Source organism: Brachyistius frenatus, unplaced genomic scaffold (assembly GCF_029030835.1).
Source record: "Brachyistius frenatus isolate BFR_SWC_R1_liver_20210118 unplaced genomic scaffold, ASM2903083v1 Contig_58, whole genome shotgun sequence".
NCBI lineage: Eukaryota > Metazoa > Chordata > Actinopteri > Embiotocidae > Brachyistius > Brachyistius frenatus.
Genome location: NW_027210657.1, coordinates 2,321,862 through 2,345,215, shown reverse-complemented (window position 1 = coordinate 2,345,215; position 23,354 = coordinate 2,321,862). Strand labels below are relative to the sequence as shown.

Below are 23,354 nucleotides of genomic sequence, written 5' to 3'. Positions count from 1 at the left end.
GTAAGTTAAGTAATAGTAAGTGAAGGTAAATGAATCATTTCAGTAATGTTAGCTCATTGGATTCTATGCATGCTAAAGTTGCTCAATGGAAACGGCACCGTGGATAAAATTCAAGATAAAATAAATATAATTCTGAAATGTAAATTCATTAAAACTGCACTTTAAGATTCTAAAAGTGTCAAAAAATTATTACCTTTAAGCATTACAAACTCTGCAAAAGAAATCACTTTCATGTACTGCAGTATTGTGAACTACTTCTCATACATGCCGTCCCAATGACAGAAATTTCTAATCACACATGCGCACATACACATTCATTGTTTTTGGGGCAGCGCTTCTAGAGTACGCCCTGACCTTTATTCTGTCTGCAGTGACATCTCTTCTACCTCACCAGATAGTGCGGAAGCTCAGGCATACATCAGGAATGCGCGTGCACACACACACACACACACACACACACACACACACACACACACACACACACACACACACACACACACACACACACACACACACACACACACACACACACACACACACACACACACACACACGGAGGGAAGACACCGAGTAACTCACAGGAGACTGAACTTGTCCTGGAATTCAGTCCCAAACGCCCTCGAATGACGTCTATGGTTTAAAAATACAGAGTTTGCAGAAAATGGATAGGTTACTTCATCCTTGGTGACCTGTCCCTGTTTCTCACTGGTGTTCCACACATTGCGCCTCTCATATCACAGAAACCTTCAGATTATGTAAACTGCTAGTCCAGCGCAGTCGCTGTCTGTTACAGTTCGGCAAAAAGATGAGACGTAGATATTTAATACCTGCAGGTCTGAACTGTACTGTACACAAGAACACTCAGAGACTCAGAAGACATACAGAACACCTTGAGAACAGCTCTGGCTCTGACAGAGAAAATCTGTGACGTGTTTCCACATTTCTGACTAAAATAAAATGTGTATTTAGATTACATGCGTACGTCTGTGACATCAGAGTACATGCTGCATTCCCAAGGCTCATGGCGCGCCCACGTCTGACTGCATACACCGTGTCCATCGTGGCACAAGTGTGTATGTGATCTGTGTGTTACTGTGCCAAGGAGACACCTGGCACAGGAGCTGTTCTTGCTGTCGGGCCAAGTGACGAAGGTTAGAGACTTGGAGACGAGGATCAAGGGCAGGAGAGAGGTGCTTTCATCAAACATGGACAGAAAGGCATACTCTACGGCTGTTTGTTACATCACTGCATGTAACTGGGATTTCTGAGATTTTAACTTAAAAGACAGATGAGGTTGTAATGAGATCACATCTGTCCTCGACTTTTATGCATCTCCTGTGGCTGCATTTTTCAAAATTCATCTTACTTTCCCCTCTTCTTCCTTTTCAAATTGCTTGTATGAACTGTAGACGGAGTGTGTCCAAACTATAGCGTCACTCATTATCTGGCTTTTAAATCCTGATGATTACAAGCAGCACCTATCGACTTTACAGCAGCAAGCATGTAGGTTAAAGAGAAAATGCAGCTTTGCAGAATTGTACTTTCATAAAGCTGGGACATATGTTGAAAAACTGCTATGGTCAAAATCAAAGCAGCAGAGCAGTTTGTAGCGCAGGAGTTTGCTTTAAAAAAAAAAGAAGAAAAAGCTCAACCCTCAAACCTACAGAAAAAAGATGTTCACAGACTTTGTAGTCCACCTCGTGAGGAGTGACCTCAACTTCACAAGTAAAATGGATGATGGTGACCCTTTATAAAGAGACACGTAGATGACGTTTGCTGAATGCCAACAATGTGTGTAAATTAATTAAAGACAGAAGACCGATCCATAAGAAGCCGAGCACTTTCTCCAATGTTCACCTTCAAGATATTTCTGTCCTTATCCAGATTACCCTGAAATCCCCATAAGACCTGGACAATCCTAATCTATCCAGGGCTGTGGGGCAGCCCCTTACTAAAACCTCCCCTTCTTCCTCGGCCCCCAGATGCTTCCTTCAATACCACTTTTACTGCTCTGTAGGCTGCTTCACTTTCCCTTTCATTCACACCTACTCCTCTGAAATAACACCTCCATTTTACTATATACAAACACCCAAAAGAACACTTTGAATTAATGTCTGTTTTTTTGTTTCACTGTGTGCTCCTGCCGTTAGCAACTGTAAATCCTTTAACAGCCATCAGAGTGTCAATTTCACTGTGAACACTGTGCAGCTATTGATCAGGCGCAGTCGTAGTTTTCAGTCTCCGTCTTCTCTTAGCTCAGTCTGAGTTAGGTCAAAGGCCAATAAAGCAGAAGGGCAAACTAAAGGAGCTTGAGAAGCCGAAGTTGGACACCGCCTGGTTGACTGACACTGCAGTGTACTGTAATCTTACCGGGAACCTTTCCATTTCAGTCAGCTCCTCCTCCTCCTTCTGAGTCCAGCCAAATGCATGACAACAAGACAAGCAGAGTACAAACACCAAGCTACATAAGTAAGAGTTCATCAGGCAACGATAACTGTATCTTAATTACTTCACCAGCCCTGTGGCCCAAAGAGAGGATTAGAATTAGCAATACGTCTGCACCACCCCTACTCTATCTGCAACTCTGCATGGCTCCACCTCTCAGCTTATATGTTATTGAAAATATCAGAGGTGGTTCTCCAGGGCTCTTCATATGTCTGGGAAAGCATTATATAATCTTCGGACCCCCCCCCTCCCCACCCCACCCCACCCCCCTCCTCTTCTTCACCTGCTAAAACAGGAGCACTGATGTCACTGTTGCATGAGGGATTAGTGAGTGACACCAGCTGGGGCTTGGCCCACAAACTATACTTGATTTAAACAGATACAGACGCATATACACACAGACACAAACCTGGAGAGAGGACAACTGCAAGCCAATACACACATTAATGGAAGTTTGTCAACACTTAGACATAAGGCCTGAAGTTTTTGCAGACACTGCAACAACAGGTTTAACTGGGCAGACAGCCACTTCCTGTCTGAATAAGTCTGATATTGCCATTAAATCATATTGTAAACCATGTTTGTCTTTGCATCCAATCATCTTCTCTTACTGTACGAATTGTTAAAAGAACTTCAACTCTGATTTCAGTAAGGTCCAAACTATTTGGATGTAACACCCAACTTTGAAACTGAATCCACTTTGACTAGCTGAAATTTAAATACCATTGCACTTATTACACCGAGTAGTTTACTTTGGTTAGAATCTCCCTCTTTCAAAACAATCCAGAGAAAATCCAGAGATGTCAAATATTTCAGGGTTATACTGTACATTCAGTGGTATTTGAATTCCAACATGCATTTCGGTAATTTTCACATTTCACAATGAAGTAACCTCTGACAAAACTCAATTTAAGCTTCCTGCTTACCATTTGAGAGGATTTCTGTTTTTGTGCAGAAATCATTGGGTAAATGCCTCATGCTAAAACAAAGGGACAACACATCTTTAACTATGGCTATGAGCAGATGTGAGCAAGAATAAAGTAAATAATAAAATCAACAAAAAACAATAAAATATATCACGTGTGTTATGTGTAATGCAGAATAATATTTCATATAGCCACTATCAGCTGTTGTGGCTACTATGCACACAGTTAAAACAGAGAGCGGTGAGGAATGTACCTCTGGTGCAACAGGTATAATAAATGACACAGGTGCTTCTGATAGACACACAGGAATGTTACAACTATGGATTCACTTTCATTGTGAACATACAAGTCTGTTTCACTGTCTTTCATTGGTTCTCACATGCATGTCGATGCTTTTTAATGGAGATTGCAAGTTTTCAAACCAAAGGGCCAAACTGGAAACTGAATGGACTAATACCGAAATACTCAGATCCACTTCATCAAGTCAAAGCCAAATGATACGTAGCATGAAAACCATCCTCAGCCATCAAGAGTAATGTTGAGCCAAAGATGCTTTACACTTACACAGAATCAAAATGTAAAATATAAAAAATATTTAACTTTCACTGACTTAAACTGAGCAGACTACATTGGATATACTCATCTTGTCATCTGGATCTGAAGAGGGGAAAAGGTGGTTTTGATGTAGACTTGAATTTCCACAGGGAATTTTTGATTACGATTGAGCTGAGCAATGCAGCCCAGCTCACTTCCTGCTTCTGTAACTTTGCTGCAAATTTGATTTGCATGTTACAGTTAAATGGTTTTCATCTCTACAGTTCTGTTAGTCAAATACCTCAATGATATTTTGTTTTGCATATGTTAAAGTCAAATCTGTGTAGAAAAGTCAATTTTGCAAAAACACAAAAAGGGAAGTTGAAGAGCAAAACTTAGTTGAGCTTTGGACTGAATTGTTGCAATGACCCCAAATGAGTCCATAAAAATCACACACCTCATGCTACAAAAAGTAATTTGCTCTGCCCCATGACAACTGTAAGGGATAGGTCAACTGAGGGTACAGTATATCCTCAGAGAAACAGACGGGACACACTCTGGAGAGTTTTGCGTCATACCTGTGTCCATTAAAAACAAAGACGGAGACAGAACTGCTGGCTTAATGCGGCGTTCAGCAAGGTGAATGAGTGTCTTGCATGTTTACTACAGCCAACAAGCTGCAGGCCTGTTCACTTAAACCCAGTGAGGCTCTTGTCTGCTCAGCACTTCTTTAGTGAAGAAAGACCGTGAAATGAAGTTAAAGCCTTATGGAGCATTTTGATTCTTAAATATTTTTAGATCAGCTGCCAAATTTCACAATTAAACACCCATTGTATTCATAATTTAATACTAAATCTACCAGTTTATGGTGCTTCGTAACCCAGGAATAGTCTCAACATGCTGTATACAACCGTTCCCCAGTGTATACTGACTGCAAGGACACTGGTGTGATGGAGTGTGAAAATGTCCAAAGTACTCCAGTAACCAGATGCTGTTAACACGGCTGTTAGCATTGTTAACACGGTGTGTCGTGCATGGTTACAGACGTCCACAATCACCACATAAGGCTCTCTTCCAGGGGAGATTAAAAACATGCCCGTGGACACTGACACTGTGACACGATGTAAGACGGATGACTCTCAGATGAACTCTTCCTCCGGAGGAACAATCCTGGTGTGTTCTGTACATGGTGTACTTTTCATAACCGCACATAAATGTGGGATTAAGACCTCCAATTTAGAGTGTCTGCACGTCATATTATTGTTAATATGGCTAACATCAAGTGAACAAATTAACTCAGAAGTTTTTCCACACTACTATAAGCGAAAGAGAAAACAAGAAAATGGATCACAGCGGGTCAGATGGCCAACTGGACAGATGGCACAGAAATTTGAAATTAATCCAGAAAAAAAATTATAAATTTGCAACATTGTGACTCGATCCTTAAGGAATAGTTTAAGATTTTCGCAAGCAGTTATTCGTTCTTAAATTTCATTGCCAAGAAAGTGAAGCTAAAGGTAACAAAATCCACCTACCAGCACCTCTAAAACTCATTAATTAACATGTCACATCTTGTTTTGTTTAATCCACACAAAAATTACTTATAAAAAAGACAAGTTTGACCTTTATGGCGACAACTTCAAGATTTCAGGAAGTCATTGTGCTAGATGGGGAAAAAGTTCACAGAGCCACAGCTTTACAACTTCATGCTTTGGTTGTTGTGTAGATTAAGTAATGACATATTGTGTGTTACTAATTGGCCCTTATTGGCTCAGACTACATAAATTCAGCCCAAATGTGAAAATGTTTGTCAAATTTCAAGTGAAATGCCTGAATATGAACATCCGGGATGACAAACAGGCCTTTTGGTGGTGGCTTTTCAGCATTTAGGACACCACACAACACCCCAGCAAAAAGTCTAGCATGCCAGGTTGGTTTTTTTACCACTTTAGTTTGACATATTCTACCTCACGTTCTGTGACATCGATCAATAGGATGCAGAGTGCATCACGCATAGTGCCTCTGGAGCATGATTGGCGAGTTCTTGACCCTCCTCCCTGACGACACAGGAACTCACACACGAACATCCAATATAATTGTCATACATGTGGTATTGCCAGTCTCCCAACAAACACAAGGCAAGAATTTATGGCACCTTTTCCCTAATCATTCCTAATCTGACGTAGTTATCACCGTGAAGGACAAATATATCATGGAGTGTGATCCGGGATTATGGGGGTGGATATGTGTTCCCAAAGTGTCAAACTAGCCATTTAAATGCCTTTTGGCTGTTTTCTGTATGACAAGTATAGAGTACTATTTTTTATACAAACATAAAACTAACTGAAACTAAAAGGATGCAAAAATCCGTTGACCCGTCTGCCATGTCTCAACTGAAGTCAGTGAGGAAAAGGTTAAATGTGATCAATCTAATTTTCTATCTCTGCTTTGTGTTTTATGTCTGTTTCCATTTGCAAAACTATTTGACAAATACCATGGATGATTGATCAATGCTCGACATCGCAAGTGTTTGCAAGATACTTGAACAGTCAACAAACTACAGGCATTTCAAAAAGCACCGAGCAGACAGAAAAATAACTGTTTGATATGAACAACCATCTCCTGTTCCACCTCAACACTCACACTGGCAGTTTGCCCTGAACGTCTGGATGCATGGAGCAGGAAGCCACGTTTGAAACACGCATCAGCAGCATGACACCGTGACCCCTGCAGATGCTCACAGCTTTGAAAGCCCAGAAATCGGGAGAGGCGCATTCGAGGAGGAGCTTAAAAAGGCCACCAGTGGACCTGGGCCCACTCACATCTACATTCCAGTGAGCTTCTGAGACAGAACAGAGAGCGCTGCTACAAAGTAAACACTTGGAGTGCCTTATTTTGGAAGAATACCATTTCAGTAATCTTATGAAACTATCACATGCTGACCTTATGATACTAAATTCTTAACCTGGAGGGGGAGCAGAACAAGCTTTGAATGCGGCCTTATTTGTTAAGACTATTTAAAAAACAATGGGAGGTTCTGTTTCATAAGTACATGCACCCAATTGACACCCCGCGAGTGAGCGAGCTCTGAAGAGACCCACTGTATCTGCTCTCAAGGTGACAAAGGGACCTATCATGTTGTCCTAATTTGATTTCTACACAGAATCAACGTTCACAGTGTCAGCAGTGGCAAGAGTTTTGAGTCATTACATCAACTGTTGGGGCTGTTTACTGACTAATTAGTTTACTGACTAATTCTATGAAATGAAATATAAAAATACTGAAGTAAAACTCTTGGACGTCTCATGCTGTACAGAAAGAAGGGTGATAAACTCTGGAGTTGTCGATACATCAATCAGTGGACTGCGGTTGCTCCCTGGGACCCATTTTGCTTCCTTTCAACTCTTTCTGCTCATGTGCCAGTGGAGAAAATGGACATGGCAAAAAAAAAAATTTAAAAAAAAATTACCTCCTTACCGCCCTCCAGATAGGTAGTGAAATACAGCGACACTACAAATTACATTTTGTTTAAAGGGCCCCTATTTTAAATTTTTACAGTGTTTTATTTGCATTCTTGATAACCATCCGAAGATATCGTTGTGGTTATAAATAATTTAAAAAAAAAATTAAAAAAAAAACTCTTTATATGGGTTTACATCTCCTCTCTAAAGCTTCACTTTGGAGCGCTACCAAGAACAGGCTGTTTTGTGTTTGTTTCTTTAAGGCATATTCATATCAGTGACCTTCTCTTCTGATTGGCTGACTCTTTTCTGAGTGACGCAAATTCAAGCCAATCACAGGTTTTCTTCAATCTTGTAGCTTCCTAGCTGTGTGACAGAATGACAGTTTTACATTTTCTTCCAGATAAAAGGTTGAACAGTGAGCCGTGCTGACGGCAAACATATGACATGAGTGTTTCAGTGACATCACAAAACAGCACAAATGCTGAATAGGGGCTGTGTGCCTTTTTTTTTTTTTGTGGACTTTGTGTTTCTCATTTTCACAGTATTTATGTAGCACCTCAGCCTGATTCATAATCAAAAAAGAAATGGAAATATAAATCCATTACATTATGGGACCTTTAAATAAAATATAAGAACATAATGAAAAGATAAAGTCATATTTAACAGCTGTCTGAAAATAGTTTTCAAAGTTTCTTTTCATGTAAGGGATTTGAAAGTAGGACAAAAAAAAAGAAAAATGTTTCAGTCAATAATTCAACCCTCTTTGTACTTCTTAACATATCAGTCTCATGTATGTTAGTTAAATATGAAGCTACAGTCAGCGGCTAGTTAGCTTATCTTAACATAAAGACGAGAAACAGGAGGGAACTGCTAGTCCGGCTGTGTCCAAAGCTAGAAAATAAAACCACTAAGCTGCACATCTAAAGCTAACTAATTAACACATTTCATTTTTTGTTGTTGTTTGTTTGTTTAAAGCATGCCTTAAAACACCTGAACTTTGCTCTAGTGGGATTCCAACTGCTACCTATGGCAGTGTGCCAGGTTTTAGTGCCATGCTCTGAGCTATAAAAGACCACTGCACATATACACATGACATCTTTGATAGACGCAGATAAGCACAGTGCATCATTTGATCCATACAGCAGCTGTAAAGACAAAGACAGCAGTACAGGCTATTGAAGGCAACTGAACGATAGCACTTCTACGAGTGCACAGAGGGAGACTGCTCCAATTGTGTATTAAATCAAGAGATAAACATATTAACTTTGTGCTTTCAAAGTTATATAGAACAAGAGAACATAGAACAAGAGGAAGAAAAAGGGGAAGAGGACATCAAGTTTGATGGCCAAAAGAAAGAGAGAAAGAAAAAGAGCCAATATCAGTCTCCGTCTTCTCAGCCAGCAGAAAAAGCACAGTGGATTAATTCATCACCATGCTAAGCCTTTGCCCTCCTCTGGAATAAATTACCCAATGACTCTCAACTTAGACTAAACACACACACACACACACACACACACACACACACACACACACACACACACACACACACACACACACACACACACACACACACACACACACACACACACACACACACACACACACACATACACACTACTGGCCAGAGAGAGCGCACACATAATCAGTGAGAGAGAAAACTGACAAATGCAGAGGCTGCCCAGGTCAGCGCGTATCATATCTGACTACACACTCTTTCAAAGTAAGTCGTATCACATGAGGTGTTTGGTTTGGAGACTTTAAGTGAAGTGTTTCCCAGCTGACAGAAAAAAAAAAGCAACCTTGTGTGCCACCATGTCACTTCTGGGAATGGGAGGGTTAAATGGGGGGAAGTCTGAGGTATGGCTGAGCGATTCCACCACTTATGTTAATGCATGCAGAGGCTGGAAATCAGGCAGCAAGCAAGATGGCATTACTCTCTAGATACTTGTAAGCTTAGCACCTTTTATTGCTCTTTTCCATTTATACAAAGAGGTAACAGTAAAGCTGATTCTACGTTTGCTGTTCAAAGGGGGGGTGGGGGGCACTTGATTTCCTTGAGTGGGGGCAATCAGCCTGGAAAAGTCAAGGCCAGATAAATGGTGTTGTGTTTGGCTGAGGTCTTTCTCTGTCTGTTTGGCCCTATACACACACACACACACACACACACACACACACACACACACACACACACACACACACACACACACACACACACACACACACACACACACACACACACACACACACACACACACTATCACAGGACCTTGTACTTGAGCCTTATCATCGCCAGAACAGCCCAGATGGTAACGTACCCTTGACAAAGACTCCCATCACACTACCAAACTTCAATTGAATGTTTCTCACACTGACTGTAGATGCCTGCACATGTCCTCTCTCTCTCTCTCTCTCTCTCTCTCTCTCTCTCTCTCTCTCTCTCTGGCTTTCTCTCTCTCTCTCTCTCGCACTTTCTCTCCCTCTCTTTCTGTGTGTGTCTGTCTGTAAGCAAAGATACAACAGTTTTAACATTTTCTTAATTGAGTTTTGTAACACTCTTGACTTGTGCTCTGTGCCGTAGCTATGACCAGCTGTGTGTAGATGTGGATGATTTTTATTGTCCTTTAGGAGATAAATGCATATGCTCCCTTCAGAATCACAATGATTCATGCCAGGACAAAACAAACAACAATAAGACACAAAAAGTATTTAGAATTATGCCAGTCTAATATGCTTTTTGCTAAGAGTAGAATTAATGACTTTATCTATTATTTATTAATTTGCCAATTTAATATTTAATATTTCCTCATTGTTTGGTCTACAAATGATGAAAAATCATAATTCCAATGGCAAAAAGTGTCATTTTCTACTAGTTTAGTTGGACTAACAGTCCAAAACTCCAAAGATACTTAACTTTACAATCATATCAAGCAAATCCTCACATTTAATATGTAAGAATTAGAAGAATATTTTATTGCAAAAAAAATTGCTGATTCATTTTCTGTCTTCCAACTAATCGGTTAATCAACTAATCATTTCAGGTCTACTTTCTACTGTCACCTGGTACGATCTGGTGCAGCAGCTCTACAATTAAAACAGTGATATTCCTCAATAGGTCTTTATTCCAGGATATATTCTAAATGATACGTAAGAAATTTAAAAAAAATTCCCCTCGGGGATTAATAAAGTAACTACCTAACCTTAAACCTTAAATTGGGTGTTGCAAAAGGCCTTATTAAATCTAGATGGTGCAGGCACACAATTCCACGACAATCAATGGATGTTGTTGACCACTTTTATGGGAAGAAATGAAAAGAGCAGCGGCGGCATGCATTACTGAGCCTTGAATGCATCACAGCAAGCTGATGTACACATTATGTGCACATTATTTTCAATAAGAGGAGCTTTAACACACTTTTCTATACGTTATGGTAAAATTAAATCCGGATCCTAGCGGAGGAAACCACAGAGGATGTTAAAAATGACACCTCACAGACCCGGGATTAACAATTTCCAGCTGAAGAAGATTTGTACACCATTAGTCTAACTCAATCAGGGGACTAATTCAATCAAAGGCACAGTGGGCGTCTTGACGTGGGGGCATCTGTCACACTGACTTCTCACTGCATCCTGCGGTGACATTCGGCCACAAAATTCAGCTTGACAGAGGCCCTCAAATAGCCTGCGGTGTGTCACACAAACGCACACATTCTCATAAACACACAGATACACTCGTGCGCAAGTGAATTCACAAGATAACACTTTTTTTTTCTTTTTTTTTTCCCTAACGGACGATTTGTGTTTGCAGACGCCCGCAGTTGTGCATCCAAACATTACCGTGCCAGCTTCCTTTGAGTTTATCATCAACGTGACTCTCCTGGAGACTTCAGCATCATTATTCTTCATCTGGAGACAGAATCACTGTTTTCCTTGATTACGGCGTTTTCTACCGAAGGGATGATGCCTTTCACCAGCACGCATAAAAATCAAGAGCTTTCCTTTTTTCTTTTCCAGCAAAAAAATACCTTTCTCACCTCCAAACACACGACTCCCTTTTAATCGGAATAATAGTAACTGTTATGTGCATGTGAAAGGTCTTACACAATATGAAAAAAAAAAAAAAAAGGTCAAATAACAACAGCATCATCCTGATTAGAAACACCTAGTATTTAGCAGGCACAGCCCATTTTGTTATATTAAGTGCAATTATTTGCAGACCAATACACAAATGGGACTGTGATTTTTTTTCATCGCAATGATGTAACACACTGATGACAAACTTTTTGCTATTATGTCACAAAATCCCTTTCAACACCCGACTCCTACTTTCCATTCAAATGTCCTGGTCCAAGCTTTACATGCCTACAGTTAAATGCTTTTAAGGTTTAAGCATGAAACAAAGTTTAGGCCTAAATAGGATCCCCGAAGAGAGGACGTGCTCTTCAAAAGCAGCAGAGGTGAAGCAGAGGCCAAAGCTGTGCCAGCTGACCAGATGTCGGTGCTTTCTGCTCAGATTTTGGTTCAGTCAGAGTGAACACGTCATGCGAAGCGACTGAAAACTGCAACAAATGCTTGCTCCATCCTGAAACTACAAAGAGAGCCGGACCTCAGGTCAGTGCGAAGGGCCTGTGACCCCACGACCTTCCACTGACTGTATATCATGGCCTATTTCCTCTAAAAACTGTAGCGCACAGCATAGAAATTTGGAGGGAGTTTAAATGGAAGTAATGCAATGTATAGTGACTGTGCCTGTTTTAATGCCATAATAGTTTTGACCTCTTAGAGGATTTACTGTACATCTTGATATTTCTGCTGAACAACTTTGTTTTGGAGCTGTGGTTGTATAGTGTTCTCATTACAGAGACTTTTTGCAGAACAACTTAAGAGGCTTCTGCATGTAAAGCACACAAACACACACACACACACACACACACACACACACACACACACACACACACACACACACACACACACACGTAAACCCACATTTCTCACTCACTCTCACACACATTTGCGGTGTCTGTAAATGTAATGAATGTAGATTCCCTCACCTTGCAGCTAGGGGGTTTTAGGGGTAGTCCAGAGGCAGGATTTCCTTGATGCTGAGTGGTATTAGTCTGCTGGGGTGAGTGGGAATCCTCGGACTCTTTTCCACTGTGGTAGACCACCCTATCAGAGATATGAATACTTGAAGCACAGCCCATGCTTCAACCCACTTCAGCCTTTTTGCTTTTTGCGCAAGTGCTTTACTTTGAGCCTACAAGAGTGTCATTCGCCCTCTCAAATGTGTTTTTTAAGGTCCACTCTTCCTCCTAGGGTTTCATCTTTTGATATATATAATATATATATATTTATATATATATATGTATCATCTAGGCCACAGCAAAGCCGGTTCTCCAATTTCTCTAACACAAGGCATGAATAATATATCTTTCTAACCCCCACCCCCACCCCCCCGACCAGGAAGCTGATTTCCTCCCTCTGTTTTTCACATGAAGTTAATTGGAGGTCTTCAATCTAAGCAGCTGTCTTGTCCTCGAAAACTTGGATTCCGTTATTCTTCAGCTGCTCAGATCCCCATGGACGATTTGTATCCCTCACTCCGGCTCCTCTTCTCGCCTTCTTCGTACCACATCACCATTTTCTCATTTTTCCTTAACTTCACTGCTATCAAGTAGGCCTAAAACACACCATGCAGTCCCCCCGCCAGCTTTCATGCAATAGTTTTATCCATTTTTTGTGGCCGGGATTTCAAGTGTAGTCGTCCTCCCCCACGTCGGAGCCATCAAAAAGGATGCCGTTTCTCTCTCTCTCTCTCTCTTTTTTTTTTTTCCTTTTTTTTTTTAACAATCTGGTTGCCCACTTCGGTTCAAGACACGGGCCATAAACCGGTTCTCACGACACTTTGCTCCAGTCCTGAGCGGTTCATCATCAACAGGCTGAAAGATTCACACCGCACACTGTTATTCTGGCCAGTCGCTCCGATGTCAGACACCCGTCGTGAAACATAATGCCATGTAGCCCGACACAACACTCCCATTTATCAGCCCAGATTCACCAATTTAGGAAGCGGGCAAATCTTGGTGGATGGCTTGCAGTCTCCATTCAAGCATACGCTGCCCGGCTGAAGATGATCCGCCTGATATAAGAGGTCCAAACCCGGGTGCAGTTGGTTTACAGCGTTACCAGGCTCGGCGATTTTCTGTCATTCTGCCGGAAAAAGAGAAGGATGTAGAGGCTGTCAGACTGCAATGTGTGGAGGTACCACCTCTGGAGAATGCAATCGCTTGAGAGACACACACACAGAGAGAGAAAAAAAAAAAAAAAAAATCTTTAAAAAAAAAAAAAGAAGAAAAAGAGACCGCTCCGTGTCCACAAGTTTCGGATCTGGAATCGGGGACGGCAGGATTATTTAAGGTTGACGAGCGCGGAGGTAAGGCGGAATCGAGCTACATAATGCTGATTTAATGTTTGTCTTTTCTCTGCCTTTTTCTGGCGTTTGCCCTTCCAATTCTTCAGCACTGCTTGACAGCGGCACATCCAATAAAAGCACCCGCAAGGATTGACCTACAGCCTTTACTGACGTTAATGCAAATGAGCTGCGCGCAGCTAATCGGAGCGCTGCTCGGCGCCGCTGGGTGGTCCTCTGCTTTCCGTGGGAACTTTGAAAGCAGGAAGAGAGCTCTCTCAGACTAACACTGAGCTGGCTGCAGGTAGGACACTCTCTGAACTTTTGTTGTGTGTGTAGAAAGCACAGTGCAAACTGGGCGGAATGTGATTATGGAGAGTTTTTCACGGTTTTATACTGAAAAGCAAGCATAATTTACAGTAGTAGTTTTTGAACATCCAGTAAAAGATGTACAAAAATAATTTTATATTATTATTATAAAATCATGTTACATATAAAATGTTTACAAACATATAAAAAGTTTGTAAAATATACAGAAAAATAATCGAAGGGGCTTCACAATCAGAAATGATTCAACTGCATCTATTCAGCTGATTTTATTTTGAAATTATTATTGTGTTAGTTTCCTGAGTTATTGGAGTAAGGCTAATTTTTAACAGGATAGCATTATTGTCATCATTTATTAATGTGAAAGTTACTTTAGCAATTGATTTATCAATAATTTTGTGATTATAAATAGTGAGAAAATTCCTCCCGAATTCCCAGAGTCCAAAGTGTTACCTTTAGAAAGCTTCTTTCATCCAAGCAGCTATCCAAAATGTTTAGTTTACTACCAATTAATATTAAGAAAAGCAACAATTTCTCACAACATGCGACCATGTGTTTGTCATATCTGTTTAGTTCTCCTTATAGATACGTTTCATAACGTCAACATTTCTGACATTGTTCATGTTCACAGTTCAACAGCTTGTTAGCAGGCTGAGTATGTGTCAGTCCTTCATTTCTTCAGCGACTCAAATTATATGGGAGGGTTGGTACACCGATTAATAATACATTGTAATGTTTAGGTATTTATTTACAGTTTGATATCCCTGAAAATAAATACTTAAAAAAACACGAGTACCATCTACCAATCCCGCCACATGCAAAACAGAAAAAGTCTAGAGGAGTCAAATGGAGTTGTACCATATGTAACAACTCTGAGGTGGACATGATAACAACGGGACAGCCATTAAACTCTGACTTAGGTTTTAATCGAGATTGTGAGAGAGGTGATGACTCGAGTCTGTATGAAGCAGTTGTTTATCATCTCCTCTGTATTCAGTTACATGACATCGCATCGAGCACTTTTCCTCAGGAGAAAAGATATTACTGAAAGCAGGTATGATATAATCCAGCACATGCTGTAGTCTTCGGGCATATGGTCTACCTTGTCTTGTGTCGTGAGCTTTGACTGCAGCCCGTGTTCTCATCTTACTGTTATTGATGAGCGGCAGTCATTGTATGTATGAATTGATTGTATGTATGAATGCACATAATTTAATGCTTTAGTTGCCATATGGAAAGAGGGCATGAGAAGTTACTCTCATTGGGGTGTGCCGATCGCAGAAGGAAATGTTTTTATGTGGAGCTTTTGTCACCATGTCAAGACCAAGAAGTCGGACGGTGTTGTACTTCACTGCACTGACATGTATCGTGCAGTGAAGTACAACACTGGCAATGATGCAGATCAAGATGCTGCTGCATGTGGGCTGAAAAGAAATTGCATTTCCATCAAGCTGGTTGACTTGTGATACACAGAAACGGAAAGAAATGATCAAAATCTGAGACAGAGGCCGAATTATTCTACTTTTCCTTTAATCCAGCCAACAGCATCTTCCCGCTAGATCCCCTCCTCTGTGGTAAACACCCATCTTTATAACTCCTCTACTTTGTACAATACATACTTTCTGTTATAGAGCTCAAGTCTTCAGGGCCAAGCTAAGATAGATAGACCTGATAACAGAATTACGTGTGTTTTCTTAGACATAACCAAAGAGCCTAAGATGCAGAGTTGCTTTCCCCATCACAAGTAAACTGACCTTAACGTGTAAAATTGGTGGAGTTCCCCTTTAACACGTGTCAGATGAAGAGAACAATGAGCTCCAGCAGACGGAGAGCTGCACAGAGCTGCAGAACTGTATGATAACGCCAGACTAACGTGTAACACTAGCAAACTTTCACATTACTGAATCAGTCTTAGTATCGCTAGTAATCGCTTTTTGGAGCTTTAAGCAATATCTCATATGAGAGTTTCATTTCTTTTAGGCAGGAACTGAAAACAAAACCCAACTTTTAAACAACAACTTTATATAAATCTATAAATCACTTCCTCAAATGGTTTATTGCCTTCATAAAAAATTTAAAAAAACCACTGACATTTAACGCAGCATTAAATACATCGATGTTAGCGATTTGACAGATAACAGCACAAACATGAATCCAGTGACAGGTCAAGTTCGTCATAACCTGTATAAGAAATATTTTCGGCATTATTCACGAGGACATGACATGTTTATACTGTTGTCTTCTGCACTTCTGTTCTGTCTGTGTGTTTGGCTATCAGCTGTCATGATTGTACTTTGTGCTGCTACATCTTTTTAGGCGGGCCACTGAGTAAAGTTTCATTTGTTAATTTGTTTTTGTTTAAATGTATTGTCAAACTGTATGTTTTCACTAATAAAATTCCATTTGCATTGAATAACTGTTGGTTTTAAAGCGACGATGTGCAGTTTGACTGTCTGTGCTCTGTAGCCGATATACCTATCCAAATAAAAATCACAGCATTGAATTGTTATATGTAACTTCTCAGTATATGTATTAATATATCCGCCTGCAGTAACACAACAAAGGACTTTTTTTCATTTCCTCCTAACTAATACATTTTGAAATAATCAACCCATACACTGTGATTCCTGTATTCCCATATCTTTAATCAAAATTAGTTGGCTGATTTAGTAAGAGAAAGTATTCCTCACCACTCCCCCAACAATCAAATACTTCAGCTCAGAAAGTAAAAGATGATATCACCCCTTTTGTTGACAGAAACACATGGATGTAATAGTTTGATGTACACATCAACATTTCATTGCAGCATTTTATTAGCAAAAGAACACCCCAAATAATTTCAACCTTATTTTGATGTGTGATGGGATATTGAGACCTCCAACGTAATAATCCTACATATCAATTGTGTCCAAAAAATATATATATCCTCCAACAATTACTGATATAGCGCCACTTTTATTATGTTACTCCTGTCATCAATGTTAGCTTTTTAGCTTTATCCGAACAAGGCTGCTCATGCCACTGGTGGGCCGACTTTAGATCCGTTGTATTGGAAAATACAAAGAAAACTAATGTACAGTCATTACTGAAGTAATGAGATTATTATGGCCAAAGATTCATCAGTGCATGCTTCAAATTTGACCTTGTAAAAGGTCACAGACAGGCTCAATGCATAAGCAGGTAAAACACGAGATCACAGAATCTACAACAGTAGAAATCCATCCAGTTTGGGCATAAAGGTTTATTGTATCTAATTCTAATATTATTTTGTTTTATTGTGGTGCTCTTCATCACTTCCCATAAAATGAAATCTGTTGGAGCAGTGTGCGTTTCAGTGTTTTATCTGATACTTCCACAAGGGGACGCCAAAGGGATCAGTTGTACATAGTAAATGAGCTCTGGTTTTTTTTGACAAAATATTTCTTAGGATGTGAAATCAGAAAAATAAATCAGAAATAAGATATTTTCTCTGGGCCTGCCTTTTATCAAGAGCAAAAAAATTCGAAATTTTTAGGGATGTTCTGGTTGTCTGGAGATGTATAATTTCTTCTGTTGCTCTCTGCTGTCACCTACTGCAAAATAATGCTCCAAAAGAAAGTCAAAGTGGCTAAAAAAAAATTCTGAAGTCAGTAACACTTTTAAATTGAATCCAATTTCATGCAAATATTTCACATAAAATGATTGTTTTGGTGCTCATTCTGTAAGAATATGATAATTGGCACACAGTTTGCAAAAGTATTTCCATTTTGTCAAATTTGAACTTTAAGTTTCTACAGACCAGCCTGGAGATTATATCAGACAACAATGCGGAAAAAAAAATTTGAGATACTTTATTAGTGTCTATTGAACAGTTTGAGATTTTTAAACATTCGTTTGCTGCGTCTCCAGACACAACACAGAAAACTTCATCTGTTTTTCATACTGAACTGTGCCCATGCTGCTGTATCATGTCTTGTCTGCACACGTTGTACTTGCAGGATCTTCAAGATGTGGTTCCCGGCCACAATCCTATACAATAACTCTAATTCAGGGACAACTAATTCAAAGCATCAAATTAAGGCCTGTGCGTGATTCTTTATTGACAAAAAGTTGTCAGAATGTTTTGTGCTGTAGGTCAGTGACACTTTGCTGAGTGAATGCCGTGTTTTTACAGTCGTAAAACATTAATAGCTTAAATTTAATTTAATTTAATAGCTTAAATTAATTAATTATTGATCATTAATCCAAATTCAAACACAAAAACAAGATATGACTTCCTGTCATCCTTAAACCAAGTCTTCATCTAAAAAACTGAATGATTTACATTATGGGGACTAGATTTTTTTTCCAGCAAAAATGTAGTCCCTATAGTTTGACAAATATGTATCTCCACAACATGGGTTACACACTCAACGAATGTCTTATTTGGACATTTGGAAGCCAAACAGACACATTATAACACAAATAAAACAACTATAATTACAAAAATGTACCTCATTAACCCTTTCAGCCCTAGATTGGGGCCCAGGGACTAAACTATTATTAAAATAAGGACATATATACTGATATTTATACATCTGAACAAATCTCACAAGTGTTCCCTTTATTATTAAAAACAAATTTGTATTATTATTTTTTATTGTGGTTGCAGAGATACTCTTTTTGCAATTTTTGAGCAGAAGCCTAAAAAAATAGGTGTGTTTTTAAAAGGTTAAATAACATGCTGATGTAATTGAAATGAGTTGGGCATTATACACTGGTGATAGTTCTTTAAAAAGCTTTAACTCCTTTTATATGTTACCTTGAGCCTATATTTAGACTGTAAAACCAAGGACAATCATAGAGTATTTTTTTTTCTGTTTTCTTTAAATGCAAATCATGATTTTTCTGATTTGTCAAACAAACATGTAATTGGACGTAAGTTGCCACATTAGTATGTTCTTCTTCATATCTGTTATGTAACACATTCATCGGCAGACTGCAGTCACTTTATTTTGAAAGGTACTACCTACAGCAATATTTTATTACATTATGACATTAACTGCCATGTGGAAAAGTAAATACAGAAGTTACAGTCAAGAGAGAGGGTGAAACAGGAGATTGCCCAGCCCTCTTTCAGGCTGATTATGCTCACATATTTAAGTAGGTTTAAATTTACTCTGCAAGTTTAAACCATGATCAGTACATCAAAGGAGAGTTTACAACTTGTGTGTGCTTGCTGCCACAGGACAAATTTACTAACTGCTTCAGTGGATTTGTATGTAAACCCAGTGTGTTTTCTCTTTCCTCTTGTCTTCTTCTGCCAATGTTTTATGTCATGATAGTGATGAAATACTTTGGTCTCAACAATAAATTTGCTCTACACACAAGTGTTGCTGGAGTTTAGACCTCATCAGACTTTCTCTCTTCTTCATGCACCTTGGAAGTGGGTGAAGTTTTACCTCGTGTGTTTGCTCTCTCCCCCAACATATCCGCCTATAACCACTCAGTTAAAAAGGAAAGTGCTCACCTGTATGCCATGGTAAGGCAGGTAAAACTTTAACAAATACTGTTTGTGTAGGACCACGGTGTTAGGCAGGCCAAACAAACGGGACTATAAATTAGTCACATTACTGAGTTTCACCTGTGCACTACTGTCTTGCATTATAAGACCTTGTACACATTGTTTTCTCTGCTACAAGTGCCATAACTGTACTTTCCAAACCTGCTGGTCTGCAGACACCCTTTACTCATCACCCAAATGCAATTTTTGTATTTTAACATTTTACACGAACCTCTTTGCCTCCCAAGTTTATGTGTGGCTATTCCTGTCTCAATAAACTTCACAGTTGTTGTTAATGTTGGAGTAGTAATACCATGTAATACTTTTAAATTTTTTTATTGTTTCATTGATACTTCATTTTATACAGTAGTGGATGTAAAGTATTCCAACAGTTATCTGTTCTTGTACTTTACTCAGTAACTCCTCAATTTCTCTGTGTGGGAACATTTACTTCTTCATAGATGTCTTATATGGATTTTTTTTGGTCCAATATGGGCAAAAAAAGACATATTTCTGCTCTCCTTGGCTGTTCTGGAAATATTTTTGTACAAAGTCACTCATAGTCAGGAGGATTCGAGGAGATGACTGCTGTTTCCCTGCAGACATTGAAGCCTGATCATTACCAGATCAATTCTACTGTTTGAAGACAGTCACTGAAGCAGCTGCACAGTTGCACAATTAGACAGCTGTACAAACAAGCCATCCATCTGCACAAGACTACACAGAAGAAGAAAAACAACACAAACAACTGAGCAGCTTTGGGCAAACCTATCCTGATACACGGTCACCTTTGATGGAAAGCGATCCTGAATGTGATTCAGTAGCAGTCATAGGCTGCTGTAGCCTGATAGCGGTCACCCTGTAGGTGATTGATCTAAGACACATTGTGACAAAGGTGGAGTAGTTAAGTAGGCTGCATGGTTGTCAGATGACAAATATCAAAGAGCCGTACCTACTCAAGATGTTTTTATGAGCAGGGAACGGTTTCTAATGAAGTCATCAGGTGTTACTGCGGCTTCTGAAAAAGTTAATTATATTCAGGAAATTGTCAATTCAGACAAGAACAATTAGGTGACTCATGAAGTTGTTTGTCACCAATCAAAGCTGCTTACTCAAAGGTCTTTTAAAGATCTTAAGTGTCGGGCTTTGGTCAGATTTCATACAACTCTACAGTATGTAGCCTGAGTTTAAAGATAATGCTCTCACCTGATAACAACTAACCATGAAGTTTGAAGCATTTAAAGTACAAGTATTTAGTTTGAATGTGACAGGCAAGTCTGGTCTTCTGAACAGCGGTGTGTATGTTCTACCACTAGATGGCAGCAGAGTGTTCATCATCAGCGGTCACGACTTTTTTTATTTCAACGCAGTTTTTCTGGTATTCGTGTCATTTTGTGATTTCTCATTCAGTTGATATCAGAAAACAGATCACTACATTGATCTTGTAGCAGCATAGATTAAACTTTATTGTCCAAGGAGAAAATCAATTTGGCCAGAGGAGCCTGCAGAGGTGAATACGCCCCTACGTCCCTTAATGGGAATTTAAGAGATACTAGTGATACAACATTGTCAATGATATAACAGCACCACTGGCATGAAAATATTTATATATTGTGAATTTTAAAACTGTTAATTTGCCTTTAGATGTAATTAATTTATCGGTGGTGATCAAATTTGAGAAAGTTATATTTGAGCACAGTAACACCTTGTTCATTATCATCGTTCATTCATCTGACTGGCTAAGAGTGAGTAAAAACTTTATAATTTATAACGCTTATACAGTATTGAAATAGAAAATAGTTCTAATTACCTGTAAATAGTGACACTGTACACAAACCCATTCATTTGACAGAATCACATATATTCCCAGAATCTGCCTTCAATTTAAAAGTAATACATACAGTAACTACAGCAGTTACTATTAATATGTTTTATATTTATGGTATTGTCACCATTTCTATTTGCAGTTGTCTGTCCAGTTTATTCTGGATCCTGTGGATTATCACCTGGTCACATCGACAATAACACACACACACCCATGTGCATCCAATTACTGCTACCAGGTCTCCAAAAAATAACATTGCAAAACATCTCATCAAAGATTTGTTTTTCGCTCTTTTGTATTTCATTAGATTAGAAGGAACGTTTTTTTTTGTCATTTTTACATTTTCGAATAGATTTTTACACTTTGTTGATTTTACTCAAATAAAACGATAGCAAGACCGCCAAACAATCTAATCGAAGATTGTGATTCAGCCCTTCACTCAAGGGCTTGTGAGACAGAGGTAAGATAAATCACTCCCTGGGAAACAGGAGAGTTAAGATCGTGTCCACAGTAGCTGGTTTGGGGAAGCGTTCAGTAAAGTGTGATGAAAGGTCACTTCAACACCAATCTGTGACTAATGGTAAAAAGGACACTGGAAAGAAATGATTAGCATTACAACTACTGATAATCTAAATGACAAAGAAGTTTTGGAAATTAAATCCCTTACTCTAAATTATATCCCTCCAATCTTACCTACAAGCATTATAAAGAATTCTGTTGCTGTTTATCACAAAAACTAAAATGTTGAAATGTTTTGATGAGCATTTTATATTATTTTTGCATATTTTGTGTTATGGCCTGGTTCTTGGCCACAGCAAAGACAAAGCACACCAGGGATTTAACAAAAAGAAATGTATTTTTATAATCAAACTTAACCAAAAGATGCATATGGGACGAGGCAGACAGGAGCTGATGACTGAACAGGTTGCAATCCAGGAAGCATGCAGAAGTGTACTCTGCATCGTGACATGTTCAGCTAACGTGTGCAATGAAGGAAAGTGATGTCTTAATGTCTCTCTCATGCTTGTGGTGACTTAATGTGGATTACTTACAAAATGTTGTCATAATACAAAGCGACATACTGTATATTCATTACTGTCCATTTAAAGTACAAGTACAACTGTGCAGAAGTGAAAATTTTAAACCTAATAACTGTTGAAATGTTTGCTGTTTCAGGTGTAAATCTCTGTGGTAAGGCTTTCAAGGTAAGACAAGAAAAGTGGGGAGTCCAGTGAAGCTGAACTGGAAAAAGGCTGGAAAAATGAATAGCACTGTAGTTGCTAGCTCAATATGTTCCACTTGTGCATTGACGGCTGTCATTAACTTGGTGACTTACAAAGATCTGTGTCCTCTGTGGTTGAAGGCTGACTGTCTGACACAATGCCCTAAATGTTTGCTAAACAGTGCTTGCATGGACATTGTTTGATTCTGGCCAGTGGATTAGATAATCAGAGACTTGGATGGTTTAAGTTTTTAGTTACCTGTTGTCATTGCGGTGCTTCGGGCGGCGACTTCATTTTGACCGTATGACTCCATTCGCTCCCTACAAAGCCGACCTACTCCACTCCAGTCTCATTGGTTCGTTTAAAAACTTTACCTCTGGGCCACGTCACCAGCGGAAGGGTAAGTGGGGCCTATGGTCAGATAAGAACAAATGGTCTTTCTTCCTTTCCCTCAGTAATTAACTACTTTTTATTACACTGCTTACTTCATTAACATCTATAGATCATTAAAAAAAAATCATTCCTTATTTCCCACAGTAAGTAAACAGTTACAGGTTTTTCAGGTCGTAAAATACCCTAGAGCAAAGGATTATACCAAAACAAGTCCTTTTCCACGGTAATTAATCAAAGAATACAGACCTGTTGGAGCAAGTCATAAAACGGGGCGTGGCTTATGGAGTCAT

At 39.3% G+C, this 23,354-nt stretch overlaps 1 protein-coding gene across 1 annotated transcript in view; it reads right to left on the bottom strand.

Moving 5' to 3' along the window:
• Positions 1–13,913, bottom strand: part of pde8a (phosphodiesterase 8A) — a 46,354-nt gene extending 32,441 nt beyond the window's left edge. The window contains exon 1 of the mRNA XM_069705744.1: positions 12,418–13,913. Coding sequence (XP_069561845.1) covers positions 12,418–12,570 — 153 coding nt within the window. The 5' untranslated portion in view covers positions 12,571–13,913. The remainder of the gene's footprint in view (positions 1–12,417) is intronic.
• Between the last annotated feature and the right edge of the window lie 9,441 nt (positions 13,914–23,354).